A 16,544-nucleotide genomic window follows, 5' to 3' on the forward strand; every position below is an offset into this window, starting at 1 on the left:
TGTGGTCAATAAAAAGCTACAATTCAGTTTCACCCTTTACAGTTTTACTCTTCTCGAAGGTGGTGAATTCCAAACCAATTTTTTTACTCTTCTCGGAGGTGGCGAATTCCAATCCAATTTTAGAAAACCACTCGAACCAAATTGAAATGCAGAGATATTTTTTATTGATTGAAGTTATGTATATTTTATACAAAACTTTTTTACACACAAAAAAAAAGATTTTTTTACAATTTACACACAAAATTTTAAAAAATATTAATATATGTAAAATTAAAAAAAAAATTTTATTCAAGTTCATGATGTTTGTTTAAAACAAAGAATTTTAAAAGAGGAGTGCCTCAAAGTTTATCATATTGTGGTTATGTTTGGTGCTAAATAACTATTATAAAAAATATATATTTAAAAAAAAAAGATAAATTGTGTCTTATATTAATTAATAAATTAATTCAGTCAATTACTATATTAATTTACAAAAAAAAAATGTTTTAATATACGTAAATTAATTACAAAATTTTAAGTTTTATTGTAAAAAAAATAATTAGCTTTAATTTTTTGTTCGGCATTAAAACTTTAACCAAAAATTAATTTCTTTTTAATTGTTGTTGAATATTTTTTTGTTTATTTTTTTTAGGCATTCTAGGCCAATTGCCAGGGAAAACAATAGTATTGTGTTTTTAATTTGGGAAAGGATTTCTATAAAATTTAAATAAACCCTCACGGGGACACTGAAAATAAATTTAGCTTTCGATATTTCGAAAACCGAAGCTGATAACGAAAAATTTTGTTCTTATTTTTCGTCTACAGTCATGAAGTTATAACAAAATTCATCAAGTGATGGTATTCAAGTAATAGTAAGTAGTGGCTGGATTGAAAGGAATTTTGGAATAGTTAAAAGAGGGCTGTCAATATTTTTCCCCAATTAAAAATTAGTCTTAAACTTTCTGACAATTGGCCTGTTAATTTTTAAATGTAAAAGTGTCTTACTAAGTAAACATATTAGTGCCAATATTTATTAAGACCGTTGATGAGATCTAAATGTTTATAATAATTTAAACTAATTTGATCGTCAATTGTTTTAATAATAATTTTAAATATGTCCCTATGAGCTTCGTATTTATAATAAGTTTTTATTTTATTTTTTTAGTCTTTATTAATAAAACTGTAGATAATTTTTTTTGTTTTTATTTGTAAGAAAAATAAAAAAATTGTAATTCTAATATTTAATATGAATACCCTATTTTAAAAAGTGTTTTTAACGTTTTAAAAATAGGATTGTTAATGAAATTTTTGCAAACAAATTTTGATTAATAAATAATTTTACGCACTTTTCATGCATTTTTATTTGTTTTCATGATTTAATTTTCAGAATTCGAATGAATGAAATGAAAAAGTGTCTCTTTTGACCACACTTAAACGATTTTTCCCCTATTTACTTAGTTTAGCCCCAAGTTTGTAACGCTTAGTTAGGCTTTCTAACGAGTAAACAACGTTTGACTTCGGCCGTTAACTAGTCTAGATTTTTTATATTCATGTTTTTATTTTTTATAACGATAAAAAATCAATTTTTACATAGAGCACTACTTTTTTTTTTAATTTCTAAAAATACCTGCGACATTATTCCACCATTGAAGAAGTTTTGAGGAGGGAGGGGGAACGGAAATTTTAGAAACTCCCTAAGGGCGGAAAATTTCTAAAACGGGGCGTTACAAACATTATCTATGAGAACTATAAGAAAAATAATTTATTTATGAGATTGCGTATGATTATTTTTAAGTTAACAGATGGGACTAAATAGAGGATTTAATAAACGGAATTAAGTTAAAAATTTGTGTAAGTTTTAATTATAAATAAAAAACGAATAAATATAAATATGCATTATTTTATTAGGATTATATACATTTATGAATAATATATTACCATCCAACAGGAATTTGAAATGTACGAATTTGTTTCTTTAACCATTTATGCAAAGGATTAAAATACGCCAATAATGGCTTTGTTGATATTTTATTTGTACCAGTTATAATCGGTAATATTTTTGTCCAATGTTTCCCAGCACCTTTTTCCATAAATTTCCTGTAAAAACATTCTTTGAGAAATAAAAGGCAATAAATTATTGAAAAAGGGTTTAAATAAAGCGGTTTTTAACTTTTATCATATTTCAAAAACAGCACAATTTTGGTGAAATTGTTAATTATTTTTTATTTTTAATAGAGATTTCAATCTGGGCAACTTAATTTCCTGAGATAAATGAATCATTCAAAAGATCTCGTTCCACATATTTTGTTTACTCAATTCCCGAGCTAGAACCTTGGTCTGTTCTACAAACAAATGTTTTTCATACCTTAATCTTTTACCAGCTGGTTTTGATCCATAAATATCGCATCGATTTAATGGGAATGTTATTTTTCTTTGATCAAATTCATCGTCCAATGGTTTACCAAATATTGCCATATCACACATGCCTTTGAATATTTGAAATTGTAAAACATAACTTAGAAAGTATCTGAAATTATTTTTATTGAATTTAGTTCAATCAGTGGAACAGAAACTTACTCAAATAAATCATAATTATAATTTTTTTATAAAGAAAAAAGGGAATGATTTGAATTCGGGAACTTGTACAAAGTTAGTAATAATTAGTGAGGGTTTGCATATTAAAATTCTCTTTGGGTCTGTAATATTACTAGTGAATTATTTCCTATAATTTTCTCTGTTCATGAATAACTAAAAATTTAAAACCTGATTGATCAAGTGGGTGCTTTTGTTTAGAACACGTTTTTTAATTTTATGCGCTAAAACAGTGTTTCCCAAAGTGGGCGCTAGAGGCCAATTAGCAGAGACTATATCAGTAAACGGTTTATTTAAATACACGTAATCGCGTATTTAAGAACTGAACGAGCTTTCAGCAGAATTATTTGAGCCGTTTTTTAATGGAAATAAAAATGCTGGAACAAACTGAATAAACAACAGAATCTGAAAAATGGCTAAAACACATCATTTATCTACGGAGATAATGATCGTTCCAGCATAAGCTGCAGTACATGTTCGAAGAAGAATTTACGAAGGCTAACAAGACCTTTTTAGTACTAAACTACTAAATAGAAATTTGTTTGTTCATTTAGTTATCGTTAATCTTGGTATCATTCATTAAGTCATTGTGTACTGTCAGTATAGTGAGTTTTGTTTATCACCTGTGTTGCTGTGATTTTAGTGAATAAAGACCTTTTTATAACTTTTTATTATACTAAGAAGTTTTTCGTGTGGACCTCGAGGATCGCACCAGACTCAATTTATTTAAATAGGTATTTATCATTTTTTCATGTTTTCTGTATGTTTAATAATAATTATTATTCTCGAAAATTAAATATTTATTATTGATAGTTAAGATTTTAATGTCTTGAACATAAAATTGGGTCATTCTAAATTATTATTAAGGAAAATGGAAATACAAAGTTCAAGAAAACCAATTTTAATCTATTAAATATATTAATTTGTTTAATTTGCTGTGTGTCTGCCTGTGGAATCATAACTCCAAAACAGAGGAACTCGAACGGATCGAGAGTGTTCTTAGTTATGTTAGAAGTGCGAGTTTAGGATTCCGTATCTGATAACAACTAGAAAAGATATGACGATCTTTCTGAGTAGATTTTCTTAAAACATAGTTAAGAACACTCTCGATCAAAATCCATTTAAAAAATACCTGATATAAGGTGTATTATCCGCAATGTGAAATTTAGCACCAGCATCAAATTGAGTTTCATCACGTGGCACTGGTGATTGAATACCACGTAGAACATTATTTAATCGCCAATAAATTCCATTCATATCTTTGTATTCAATTTGACCATTAAATATTTTCCAACGATATTGATCCAATAACAATGCATACGGTATTTGTGGAATTTTTGATAGTGCTTGATACAATAATAATATCATATTGTATTCGGGATCCATTAATTGATGATCGTTAATTAATCCTATACGATGTAAATGAAATGGACTCATTACACCTAGCATTATTGTATCACCAACTGATTCTTGGAATGCTGAATTTGTTCCTTCCTAAAAATATAGTTAGTTATTTTATATCTCTGGAATCACATAATATCAAGTAGGAAATATCAAGGGTTGGTATTCTAGTCCTTGTCTAAGTCGCAACCAAATCTAATGATCCGAGCTTTGAGTTCTCACTTCTTGCCTAAGCCTAGAACAAGACAAATAAAAGAAGTCTTGGTTTGTTAAGACGCAAAAATGTGTTGTGGCACACTAAGAGATCAAACGCGTGGGCTGTTTTGATGATTCTTACGTGAATAGATTTATCTTAACCTTGTGAGTGCTACTGAAGATATGGCAGTAATAAAAATTAAATATGGCAACCACTAGACGCCCTATTGTGAAAAATAATGTTTGTGTGTGTCTATGTGGCACACTAGAGACCAAACGCGTGGGCCGATTTTGATGATTCTAACGTCAATCGATTCGTCTTAACATTGCGAGTACTACTGAAGATCTGGTAGCAATGATCTGGCGACTACCAGACGTTAAATTTGAAAAATAAAAAAATAAAAGACGGCGACCAATGTTAAGTGGGGTATCATTGAATAGCTATCAAATAGAAACATCGATTAACAACTTTACATATTCAATACTGGTAATTCAATATGGCACTTGATGTACCATATATGCTGGTTTACCCTGTATAGGCTGAAAATGAAAGTCAACGAACAATGGTAAGTGGAGTATCGTTAAATAGGCCGGGACCTATTATATTCTGCACTTGCTGAAATCTTCCTAATAATGGGTCTCGGCTCTTAAAGTCGCTATGTAAACTGCTGGACTTGTTTTTTTCTTTTCAGTTTATATTTAACTTTTTTTAACTTTTCAGTTTAAATTATTTTTTTTTTATATAATTTGTCTTTTGAATTACTCAGTAGCTGTTATAGACTTTCTTTTACATGGCTTGTAAAACTTTTTTTACTAGGTGGAAAATATGTAAGCTTGCACACCGTTGAGTTTCTCTAGTGTATTATATTTATTTTCTTTTATTATTTTTAAGAGAATACTTACTCGAAAAATTGGTGGTTGATCTCTATACGCCATATAATATTCAATATGCCCTAATTCATGATGAATTACATAAAAATCATTTAACGTTGCATCAACACACATTATTATTCTAAAAAAATAAATTTTTCCAAAAATTGATTACAAAATGAAGTGATTATTTTTGGACTTAGGTACCTGTAATCGTTAGTAGCAAACAAATCAGCAGCCGTCCCATGACATGAAACATTTTTATCTGTTTGCTTCTCAAATCGTGAATATTTCCAAAATTTATCAGTCATTCGTGATAGATTCATTGATATGTAAAAATCTTCTGCTTTTCGGACCTAAAACGTATATCAACTCAACATTAAAGTTTACTAATTAACAGTGCTATGAATTACCATTTCATTGGACGTCCAATTTTTCGATTGTATTTTAGATTCTAAATCAAATTTTTCGCCAATTAATAACGATATCAATGAGCTCCAATCTTGAGCCCACATATTACCTACAAAGATGGTAAATTAAATTGAGCTTTCTGAAATCGACTGAGGCAGGTGGAACATATACTTACCCAGTAAATGTGCTGGTATTAATCCATATGGATCAATTATATCTGGTCCATATTTTTTCAATAACTTATATCGAATTAACGCATGCAAATCATTATATAATGGTGCGATATCTTCATATAATTCAAGAACGAATGTTTCTAAATTATCGATTTCTAATTCTTCGCGCCAAACTTCACCGATATCATGGTATGCTACAAAATTATTCAAAAAATAAGTTATTCCTACAAAATCAATTTATTCAATGATTTCTGCACATCTATATCTTTAAATTTCATATTCTTTTAAATTTTTCGAAGTTTTCTGTTAATTTGAGTTTATTACGCGTCGAATAGAAAAAACTCCATCATTATAGCGTGAATAGAGGTGAGACGGGTAGTTTTAGGGTAGTTTTTTCCTACTTCCAGGGAGTTATGAGTGGGGAAAGTGTTATAATATGACCCCTCAAGGAAAAATGATCCCGAATTGTTTTAAGTGAACCATTAAAGCTATCTGGTATATTTATCGATAGATGGCTGCCACGTGATCAAATTAATCGTTCAACAAAGACTTATGGCAATGTATAAGCTATTTTGTGTTTTGTAAAATAAGTAGTAAAATATTAATTATACTAGCTTTATGGTAAGACTTTCGTAAAATTTCATTTTTGCTAGTTTTCGCCGGCTGATTGTGTTACTCTTGGCTTCTGTTGACTTTTAATAATAGTAATACATTTTGATATAGGCGTATAATAAATTTTAAAGTCAGTTTTTATGACGATATTTAAATATATCGATACGCGTAAAATGATCCCATTTATATACGTTAAAATGATTCCTATTTTGTGTGTAAAATTTTAATTAGTAAAATGATCCCCCATTATGTGGCGGGTCTTAAATGTGTTCATTTAGATGATTTTACCCGTGATTTTTGTTTTCATTCACAATTATTATTTTATGTGAACTGTTTGGAAAAAATGTAATGGGATCATTTTACCCACCTATTGTTACAAGGGCAGTAAAATGATCCCTTTTGAGAAATATTGAATACCTTCCCCTGTAAGCTTATAATACTGTGAATAATCTAATCCCAGCTTGAGAAAGGATTGATTCTCCATACAAACTTCGTACGTACAATCTTATAGTCCTCGTTAAATGTTTAAAACTTCGAAGTAGATTAAATTAGACCTTGAAAAGCTCTAATTTTTGTACTTATTCGTGTAATTCGAGTTATAATAAAATAATAATAAAAACAAATTTGCATAAGCACTTACATTGCCTCTGTGCTCCAATATTCATCAATTGTACAAATTCTGGATACAATTGTCTGATTTGTGTACCAACCTCATTATGCCAATTTGTCCATGCCCATAATAATGTTTCTGGTGTTGAATTTGGATTGGACATAATACGTTCTAAATCTGGTTCACCTTTATAACAATATTGTTCATCCTTTGTACATACTTCTGTTGATGTATAAATTTCATACATTAAGGTTTGAATTTTTGTTAATTCACTGAAGGAAAATAATTGTTTTAAGAATATTTGTTAGTCTAAACTCATCTGGCTTGTAAGAAAATCTATTTGCATGAAATTTTTTTGGAAAGCTTTGAATAGAGAAGTTTAGAATACACTGAAGGATCGGTCTTTGCCCAACAGGACTAAATCAGGCCCTTAATCTATTCTAATCTTCATTTGTTTCGTAAACTATTTTTTTATTCAAACCTTATTATTATCGAAAAAGTCGAAATTATCGAAATTACAAGTGTGGCAACATTTTTAACTAAATTTTCGTTTTTCTTGGGTCTAAATTACTTATAAAAATAATTTTTATCTTATTCAATTAAAAATCGAAATAGTCGAAAAAAAAAATATTTTTCTTCGAATTTGTTCAAAACCACGTTTTACGGTCATTTTGATCCGTAACTTACTAAAATCGGCAATAAAAGCTAAGACAATGAGAAAATAGAGAAAATTTCTATGCAAATCAATTTTCTTACCCAATAACTACTAAGCCTTAAATGAAAGTAAATCAAAGATATGTGTATTTGATAAAATTAATTTACTAACTTAATTTCATGTAATGTATAATTTGGACCTCGACATAATAAATATAATTGTCGCTGTTGTTCAGGTAATAGAATTCTTTCTTCTAGATGTTTCACTTGATTACAAACATTTTTAATCCATTTAACTTTTAATGATCCTAATTTATTAATCATTTCTATATTAGTATCATCTGGATTAACTGTTTGTTGCCAAGATAAATTTGATGATAATCGATTAAAATTCAAATAGTCTGAATTCACTTTATATAACCATTCATCCACATTTACTTGATATTTTACTGAAAAGAAAAACATTATTCTCAAAAAAACATGCTCATTATCTTTGGGATATAAAAAATTTTCACAGCGAAAACCCATTTCGGTCAAAAATGTTTGATAACATAAAAGCTAAGCTGTTTCACCTTAAATTTTGAGTTACTGTAACAAAACTGAGTACAGATTCTCGTTAGACCTTACTCTTTTATAAAGACTGGTTACCAAAGTCGAGGCTATTGTGGAAGCCTTAAATTTGATAACCTTTCGAAAAGTTCGGAAAATACACCAAAAAATTATAGAGATTAATTTGTTAAAATTATTAAAATATTGGAAAGTTAACTGGAAAGATTTTCGAAGTCAGCTTTTTCGAAACTTTCGAAAAAAAAAATTAAAAAAAAGAGAAGTAATGAATGGTAATTAAAGACTGAATAGCGTGAAACAGTTTTAGACATAAATTCTGATATTACCTACACACTAAAAGTGCTTCAACAGTCTCAAAAGGAAAGCGAAAATTTTCTTCAGACAAGAAATAAATTTCTTACCACAAATAAATTAAAATTTCATTTCATTTCATGTAAAATAGTAAAATTTCACTAAATTTTTTAAAATAGGTGTTTAAGAAATGCAATTTTTCAATATAGATGCGTCATTTTAGATGAGAGAAACTCTTCTGTACCGATTTTGTGGGAAATTGACGGATCGAGACGATTATGATTTTAAATTAGGAATAACTCACTACGGATGCACATACAATATTATGGCATAAAAATACTAGATATAAAATATAATTGAGAAGTTGTAACTTAAGCGTTTTTATTCTCATCGCTTCCACCATATTTTGATATAAATCGTCTAAATTAAAAATTTAAAAAAGAAAATCCTAATGAAAAGATGTATTTTGTCTTTGAAAAAGACTGAAAATTTTCAAATAAATAATACAAATTTAATTTAACACCCCACGCTTTATTAACATTAAACTTTACATTAAAATTACTTAGTTCCTTTAATTGTAGGCGTATGAAACGTTGATATTTTAAGTATGGGTAGAACTCAAATGGGTTTCAAATGGTATAAAATTGTATTTAGTACTTTATCGTACTAAAAAGTAGAAAATAATTTTTATTATGAGTCATTGAGATACATGAAATTTAGCATGCATATTTAAATCGTTTAAATCGGCTGACAAAAGATTTTTGTGGTAAATAAAACTGATTTCCCATCGCTTCCACCATATTTGATACACATACGTTTTTTAGTTTTAAATAAAAAATTTTAATAGAAAATCTTTTTCAGATACAAGCTTTTCTTGTACGTAAAAGTAGAAAATAATTTTTCTTATGAGTCACTTATACATGACCATTTGTAAAAGTTGGGCGTCCTCAAATAAAATATCAAAGATGATTAGGAGCGCCTCAAGCTTTTAAAATAAAAAAGTCACAAGCAATTCAAACAGTAACATTCATCATTCCATTCAAAATAAAAAATATTTACCTAAATCCGAAAAATTATCCACATTTTCATTGATTGAGAATGCTGCTACAATATTACAAAACAAATATAAGTTAAAAATTTCTAAAACTAAAAACATTTTCAAATTTAATTTTCACTATGGCACATTTTGATTTAAAAGAAAATAAAATTATCGTTTTCGATTTATCGCCTCGTCTTTTAGACAAAATGCTGTTGGTATTTAATTGAAACACTTATCTAGGAATAAAATACAGTTTATAAATAAAATCAAGCGTTTTTCTTCAATTGGTTTTATATGTATTGTGAAAAACCGTTTGGAAAAAGTGGAGAGGGTTTTTAGTGTGTATGTATATATATATTATATCTAATGTAAAGAGAGTATATTATGTTGGAAAACATCTCTTCATAAGTCCGCCTGTTTCATGTCATGCGCCCTTTTTTTCAACCATCTAAATGTGACTTTAAAAAAAAAACTATATGACCAATTATTTTTTGTATGATACTGTTGTTTTGTGGATATTGGGTTAATAATATTCCGTTATAATTGGGCTATTATTTTTTTAAGATTCTTAATAAATACTTATAAAGAATTCTATTCGTGAAATAATAATTTTTTTTAAGGTAGTTTTTGTTTGTGAAACAAATTTTCAACAAAATTGGCTAAATTTATGGTAAAATATAAATATTAGTCCGCGGGACAGCACTCTTTTTGTTAAATTATTAATACATACTTGAAACTACGTGAGTAGCTTCCTTTTTCGAGTCTATCAAACTGAGAGTCTATTTTTATATAAGAATGATCAAAATATGCCGAATAGGGGATAAGCCTGATGTCGAATTGGCCATATTACCCATAAAAATGTAAAACTAGGTTTGATACCATGACAAAATTTGAATCTGAAATTAAAATTAATTAAAAAACATAGAAGTTATAAGCAATCAAAGATTGCATTCAAAGGTTATCCATCTCCTTTAGCAAAACAGTGTTTTATATGTAATCTATATGGCGATACCCACGTATGACCTCACTAGTGGGTATCTTCCTCTTTGTTTAATTACGAATTTTTTAACGTTCATCTTGAATACTAGTAAAGATTTTAAAAAACCAACTTCACTTTTCTATTAGTGAAATGAGAATTCTTCATCTGAAGTGAAAAAAAAAATTTAGTCTGATCCTCTATCCTTTCTTGATGAATACATACTTATAGTTGAACTTATAGAATCGGTCGAGTGGAACTGATTTCTCATATCATCTACCTCAAAAAATGTAATTTCAAGAAAAACGCTTTTTAAGTTTGAGAGACAATTCCGGCAGAGTAACTCGGATAATAATATTACTTTGAATAAATCGACAATCTCAGATCTATACATTGGGCCTAGTTCTGCTAACCGAACTCTTGTTCGTTTTTTTTGAAGCAACAGAAGCTCGCAGTTCAGAGTGATCAATTCGAGCTTCGTTATCAGAAAATCCACTTTATTTTTTTCAAATTTCTATACCAAAATACTGCCTTAAGACTATAGAATTTCTAGAGCACATTTAAAACAAAGCAGGTATAACAGATCAAATTTGCAGTGAAAAAGAGCTTCTAATACCTACTTATTTCTAGCTCAAATCTAATCTTATCTAATCTTATTTTTATTCAGAAAACTAGACGAATTAAAAAAATTGAATAATTGAATAAACTCAGTTCTATTTAGCAAATTTAGTGCTCAGAATAGTTTTTATTAAAAAACATTTAACATGAAAATGGTTGGAAAATCAATGCCAATAATGTAATTGAATTTATATAAAGAAGGATAAAAAAAGTTCATCACACATCTATATATACAAATTACAAATAAATCACAATTTACAATAAAATGTTGAATTGATTTAAATTGTACAAATGTATACAACAACACATTTCTAAGCAATAATCTTAAATTAAATTCTAATATAACCATCATTTACATTTCAATTAATCTTAATTTGTATGGAAAAAGAAAAATACAAATATCGATCATGTCTGAAGCAAACAATTGTATTGTAGGTTCGCAAAACTGTTGCTTAAAGCACAAATGAGGTCTCATCTTATCTAAGAAGTTATTGAATTTTTGAGAAAATTAGAATAATTAGCCTTTTTAATCTTTTAATAACAAAGAAACTGGAACTCTTTGTAACTGTACATGGACTTATGCACCCTTCTGTACACAATCTGTGTTTGCATTGAACATAAAATTTATTTAAAAATTAGGACATAATTAATACATTATTATACATTTAAAAATTATTTGAAACTAATAAATAGTCTAGAAGAAAAATTAAAAGTCTAGAAGACTGCTAGAAGCATTTTAGGCAAAAAACTGTATAGTTTAAATACTACTATATCTAAAAAACAACTATACGAGCTGTTTCATTAATTTGTCAAAGTACATATAATTTTTCTTTAAGAAAATTGCATAACTTAAAAACTACTACCCCTTAGTTTTTCTTGGTACATGAAGCTTTCGCGGGAGGTATATAATTCTCGATTACAGTGCTAATATCAACGTGAAAAAATATAGAAAGGCTAAAGATAATAGGGCGAAAAAAGATGAAAAACTTCATTAAGTTTGTAGAAAAATTAAATTAATATATTAACTTTATGTTCATGAAAGATTTTAAAAAAAAACTACTTAAACAGGTGAGACGAGTAAACGCAAAGAGATCGACGTCTCCAGTTCAGCAAATCGGATTGAGGTCAACATATGCTTAAAATTTTGCTTATTTTATAATCTTTTATTTTTTTTGCTCTATCTTTCAATTTGATACGACTTTTCTGAGTCACGATATTCCATTAATTATTTATTAGCCGCTTATTTTCCGAACGATGGTAGTGGGAAGGGGAAGTGAAAATAAAAAATTTTTTGGCAAGACCTTATGCAGTTGTTAGTTCTTATTAATATTTATGCTTAGGTAATCGAAATGGAAAGTTAAAAAAAATGACACAGAATGTCGCAAATCCTTTATAAACAAATTAATTTGTTTAAACAATTGCAAAATACGTGAAATGTAAAAATAGTCAATAAACTGGCCTCTTTAATTTTCTGAAGGAAATCAATAATTTTAACTTCAATACGACTCAGCTATTTACTATTCTTATAAAATCAAACTTTTGAAGGGACTATTACCAAAAAAAATTATTTGTACGTAATTGCTATTTTTTTTATACATTATCCTAAACAAGCACTTTTCTTCACAGAATTCACATACGTAAAAAAAACCCACCCACTAAGAAGTAATTTCTTCCTACGATATATCGTGTTGTAAGTAATAAATCCCCTTGGATACGTTGTAGAAATAAAACGAAACACGAGATATCTTGATAATTTATCTTGAACTAAACTTTAATATATAATTTTTTTTTCGTGGTTCGTAAAAAAAAAACTTCATTATTATTTTTTCAGTAAAAAGTAAAAATTTTAAGAAAAGTTTTTACATAAAAATATGTATTTCTGGTTAACGAAGTATATTTTAAATGTTTATTTTTTTTTTTGTCGACGAGGTTGTACTTTCTTGTTATAAGCTTAAAAAGCACATCAATTATGAGTATGTATTACATACAACAGTTGTAGGTAGAAATGTGTTATACGTTTGAAAGATCAAAAGTAATCTCTATATATTATAAATGCGAAAGTAAGCATGTTTGTTTGTTTGTTTGTCACGCTTTCACGCTTAAACTAGCGAATGGTTTTTAATGAAACTGTACAGCAATATAACTGATATATCAGAATAACACATGAACTATAATTTATAAAGATGTATTAAAAAATAAAAAATAAAAAATTTATCATAAATTACAGATTTCTGTAAAAATAGTCAATATAAAATATTTCACAGCCATCTTCTTTGATATACTCAATGAATAATTACTATTATACATTTAAAAAAATAGAAAACCATACATATATTTTACCTGTGTAAAACAATCGTTACCATTATTTCGAGTGTTCTAGAAAGGGGATAAGCGAGAGTAATCTGTATCAATTTTTAGTTTTAAACCCAGCGAAGCGGGTGGGTATCACTCTAGTAGTACATAGTTTCCTGTTAGAAACTGACGACTGTGTTTATGGCTTTTTTTATTTTTATTTCTTTTTTAAGTGATGTTTTCATCTTTTCTGTGTTTTCACTCATACCATTTAATTGAGGATATAGCATCATATTATGTGAGAAAAGAAGTATGCTATACCTAATCATGTATAGACTTTTAGTTAGCTATTTTCAAAAGCTAATTTTATTTGTTTGCACTTTTATATATTAAACTCAAGTTTTCAAAGACAAATATAATATAAAAAAATATGCACGGTTTTATTGAAATATTAATAAACAGCATGGGATGCTCGATATTCATGAGAACGCAGTTTGATACTCCACGCTTTATTACATTAATTTTATATTATTTAATTTTAAAATATTTTGTACTTTTCAAAATTTCTATTCGGAAAATCAATGTAGTCAAATATGGCTGACATAAGCTAGCAATTTCAATGTTTAAACATTTAGTCCCATGTATAATCCACTTTTTTGGTCACTTTTCAAATTAAAAATTTAAAGCAATTCGTTGGGAAACTGTTTATATATTTATTTTTTTCCAAAAGTATTCGAAATTGTTTAAACTTTAGTAGGGTCATCATTAAATGAAACCAAAATTAAAATATTGTTTTCGAAAATTTTTTATTGGTATATACTTGCTTTAATATTCACCAAAAAATATTCAAATGATCCTTATAAGACCTACAAAAATAAAACGAATACGCATATCCGGCACTTCACTAATATATGCATACGTGCATAAATAGCTGTAGCATACAGACGTCATGTCAAAACTGATCAAAATGGATTCAGGGTGCTCAAAATGAATATTTTCCTCGACATGGACATTTAATTTTAATAATAATATAAAATAGAGGTACCGCAAATGAGTCCCTAGCACCCAGACCATAGGGTCCTCTTTGAAAGCAACCTATCACCCGAAGGTGAGGCCTGTTACCCGAAGGATTCTAGGTCAGACACCACAATGAAAGCTCATAGCTTCACCGCCGGGATTGCTTCAGAAATTGATGGAATACAAGATTTCGGACCCAAACATTTTATACCTGACGGTTTGTAGGTTTCTGCAGGGCAAATAACATGCATAGAGATTTCATCGTTCCCCCTACAGGCCTTGCAAGTGGGATGATCAAAGATCCTCATGTTATGATGGTGGTACATCAATCGACAGTGTCCTGTCAAGAATCTCACTTTCCTTCTCGTTTGTGTTCTTGACAGTTCTAGCCGACCACAGTCGAATTGGGCCTATTTGTGGTTATGCACAGCTTCGCTTGCACTGTCGCATGCCTTGCGCAAAATTTTCCGTTGATAACTCAACATTCAATTTTATCGCGATTACAATATGTTCATTTACGGTAACTTATTTTCTGAAAAACTTGTATAATTTTGAGACAATCTTTAGAAAATTGTGACATTCTAAACATGTTTAAGAACAATTTCCCAAAATTTTACGACAATGGGTTTTTTTTTTTTCTGTTGCGCCTCAACAACCTTCATTTAGTAATTTTAAATTCGAAAGCTGATAAAATTACGTTTTATAAAATTGGCAACCCTACAACACAATAAAATATTTTCTCGGTATTTGAACGTAAACGTGACTATTAGAACTGTATTGTATAAATGGTTATAAAGCTTTGTTTTATTCTCAGAGATAAATAAATACGTATTTATTAGGTTTCCAGGTTACTAATCCAAAATCCCTTCATTACTTTGCGACTGATAAATATTATTCTCTTTAATACGTATATGTATAATATCACAGTGGCGTTATCATTACAAAATGAACAGTGCCATTTATTCCGAAGAAAACTTAAGAAGATGATATCATAAAAGAGGATATCATAAAAAAAGCTCGTCTTCGATGGAGCAAGGAATTTACTTGTGGTACTATATATTGCTTCCAAGAGCCTTTATTAGCCAAATTGTTACGGCTATTACAAGGCACTGGCTAAGCGGATGGATGCTGAATGCTTGGGCCTGACAGTGCATCCCGACTTTTGCGGGAGCTATCGCAATGGAGAGGCGAAAGAGGCGATGTCTCATCTTCTTTATCACTGACCAGCTCTTGCGATGAGGAGATGAGCACACTTGAGCCAGACTTTCTTTGACGACCCTTCTGATATTAAATTTGTGGACGTAAAAGCACTATTACCATACTTAAACAGCCCCAAATGGTTTATGGACTATGTGGTCTAAGTGTGGCCCGCCTCAGGACAACCACTCTAACCTAACCTAACCTGAGGGTGGATGAAACATGATGCGCCATTGTATGTTTTTATGTATATATTATTATTTTATATTAATTTTATACAGAATGGTTTTTAAAATTATTTTGTATCTAATTTTTTTTAAGGAATTAAAATTTTATCAATAGTCTTCTTTTATCTAAAAATTCTTCTGAAATCTATTCCTGCATTTTATAAACCCTATATATTTTAATATTGACTTCCAAAATTATGGTGTCTTGTATTCAGTAATTCGGAAAATGTTAAGAAAATTTCACCTCATAAAGTTTTCTTACAAAAGTCATGTTTTTACTTTAAGGCTAGGGTTATAATAGTGTTATAAAAACCACAGCTAAAAATAGGCAGCTAGAAAGAAGCACAAGTTTTTAGTCCCTACCCCTTAAAAGTTATCAAGAAAAATGCTCCTATTGAGTCTGTAAGACAACAAGAAAAAATGAAAATCGTTTAATCTGTTTAGGATTTACGATACCACCGACAGACACAAAGATACACCGATATATAGACATGTTAAACTTATAAAACCCCTTTTTGTTAGTCGGAGTTTAAGAAAAGACTAGTCCATTCTTTTCTACTCTCTCCATTGTCGAATTAAGATTTCTTAAAAATATCTAAAAACTTTAAAATCACTTGTTTAAACTATAACCGAGGGAAAAAGATAAAAGTATAACTAAAATGAAGATACTTGATGCCAGTTTATTTTTGACTTCAATGGATGAAAAACAATTTTTTTTGTGTGTGTACAAGAACTCAATTATCTGAGAATTATTATATTTTGAGAAGACAACAAAATATTTACTACACTTGACTTAATTCATTTTCCAATTATTTGAACTATG

The 16,544-nt window shown here is 28.7% G+C and overlaps 1 protein-coding gene across 1 annotated transcript; it reads right to left on the reverse strand.

Moving 5' to 3' along the window:
* Nucleotides 1-1,913: 1,913 nt before the first annotated feature.
* LOC123299977 (angiotensin-converting enzyme-like) lies at nt 1,914-7,736 on the reverse strand. The gene is made up of 9 exons (XM_044882417.1): nt 7,670-7,736; nt 6,874-7,115; nt 5,624-5,815; nt 5,451-5,557; nt 5,245-5,393; nt 5,071-5,179; nt 3,704-4,065; nt 2,345-2,506; nt 1,914-2,076 (listed from the first exon to the last, which is right to left on the reverse strand). Exons 2-9 carry the CDS (start codon nt 7,088-7,090, stop codon nt 1,914-1,916), a joined length of 1,461 nt encoding a protein of 486 aa, XP_044738352.1. The 5' UTR covers nt 7,091-7,115; nt 7,670-7,736.
* Between the last annotated feature and the right edge of the window lie 8,808 nt (nt 7,737-16,544).

The sequence above is a fragment of the Chrysoperla carnea genome, chromosome 5, assembly GCF_905475395.1.
Source record: "Chrysoperla carnea chromosome 5, inChrCarn1.1, whole genome shotgun sequence".
Lineage (NCBI taxonomy): Eukaryota > Metazoa > Arthropoda > Insecta > Neuroptera > Chrysopidae > Chrysoperla > Chrysoperla carnea.

Excerpts from the sequence above, each read along its gene's own strand:
- LOC123299977 (XM_044882417.1), bottom strand. The coding sequence starts at position 7,090 with ATGTATGAAATTTATACATCAACAGAAGTATGTACAAAGGATGAACAA. Across the intron at positions 5,394-5,450 it reads ATTGGACGTCCAATGAAATG|GTCCGAAAAGCAGAAGATTT; the intron begins GTAATTCATAGC and ends TATACGTTTTAG. Across the intron at positions 2,077-2,344 it reads CCAGCTGGTAAAAGATTAAG|GAAATTTATGGAAAAAGGTG; the intron begins GTATGAAAAACA and ends ATGTTTTTACAG.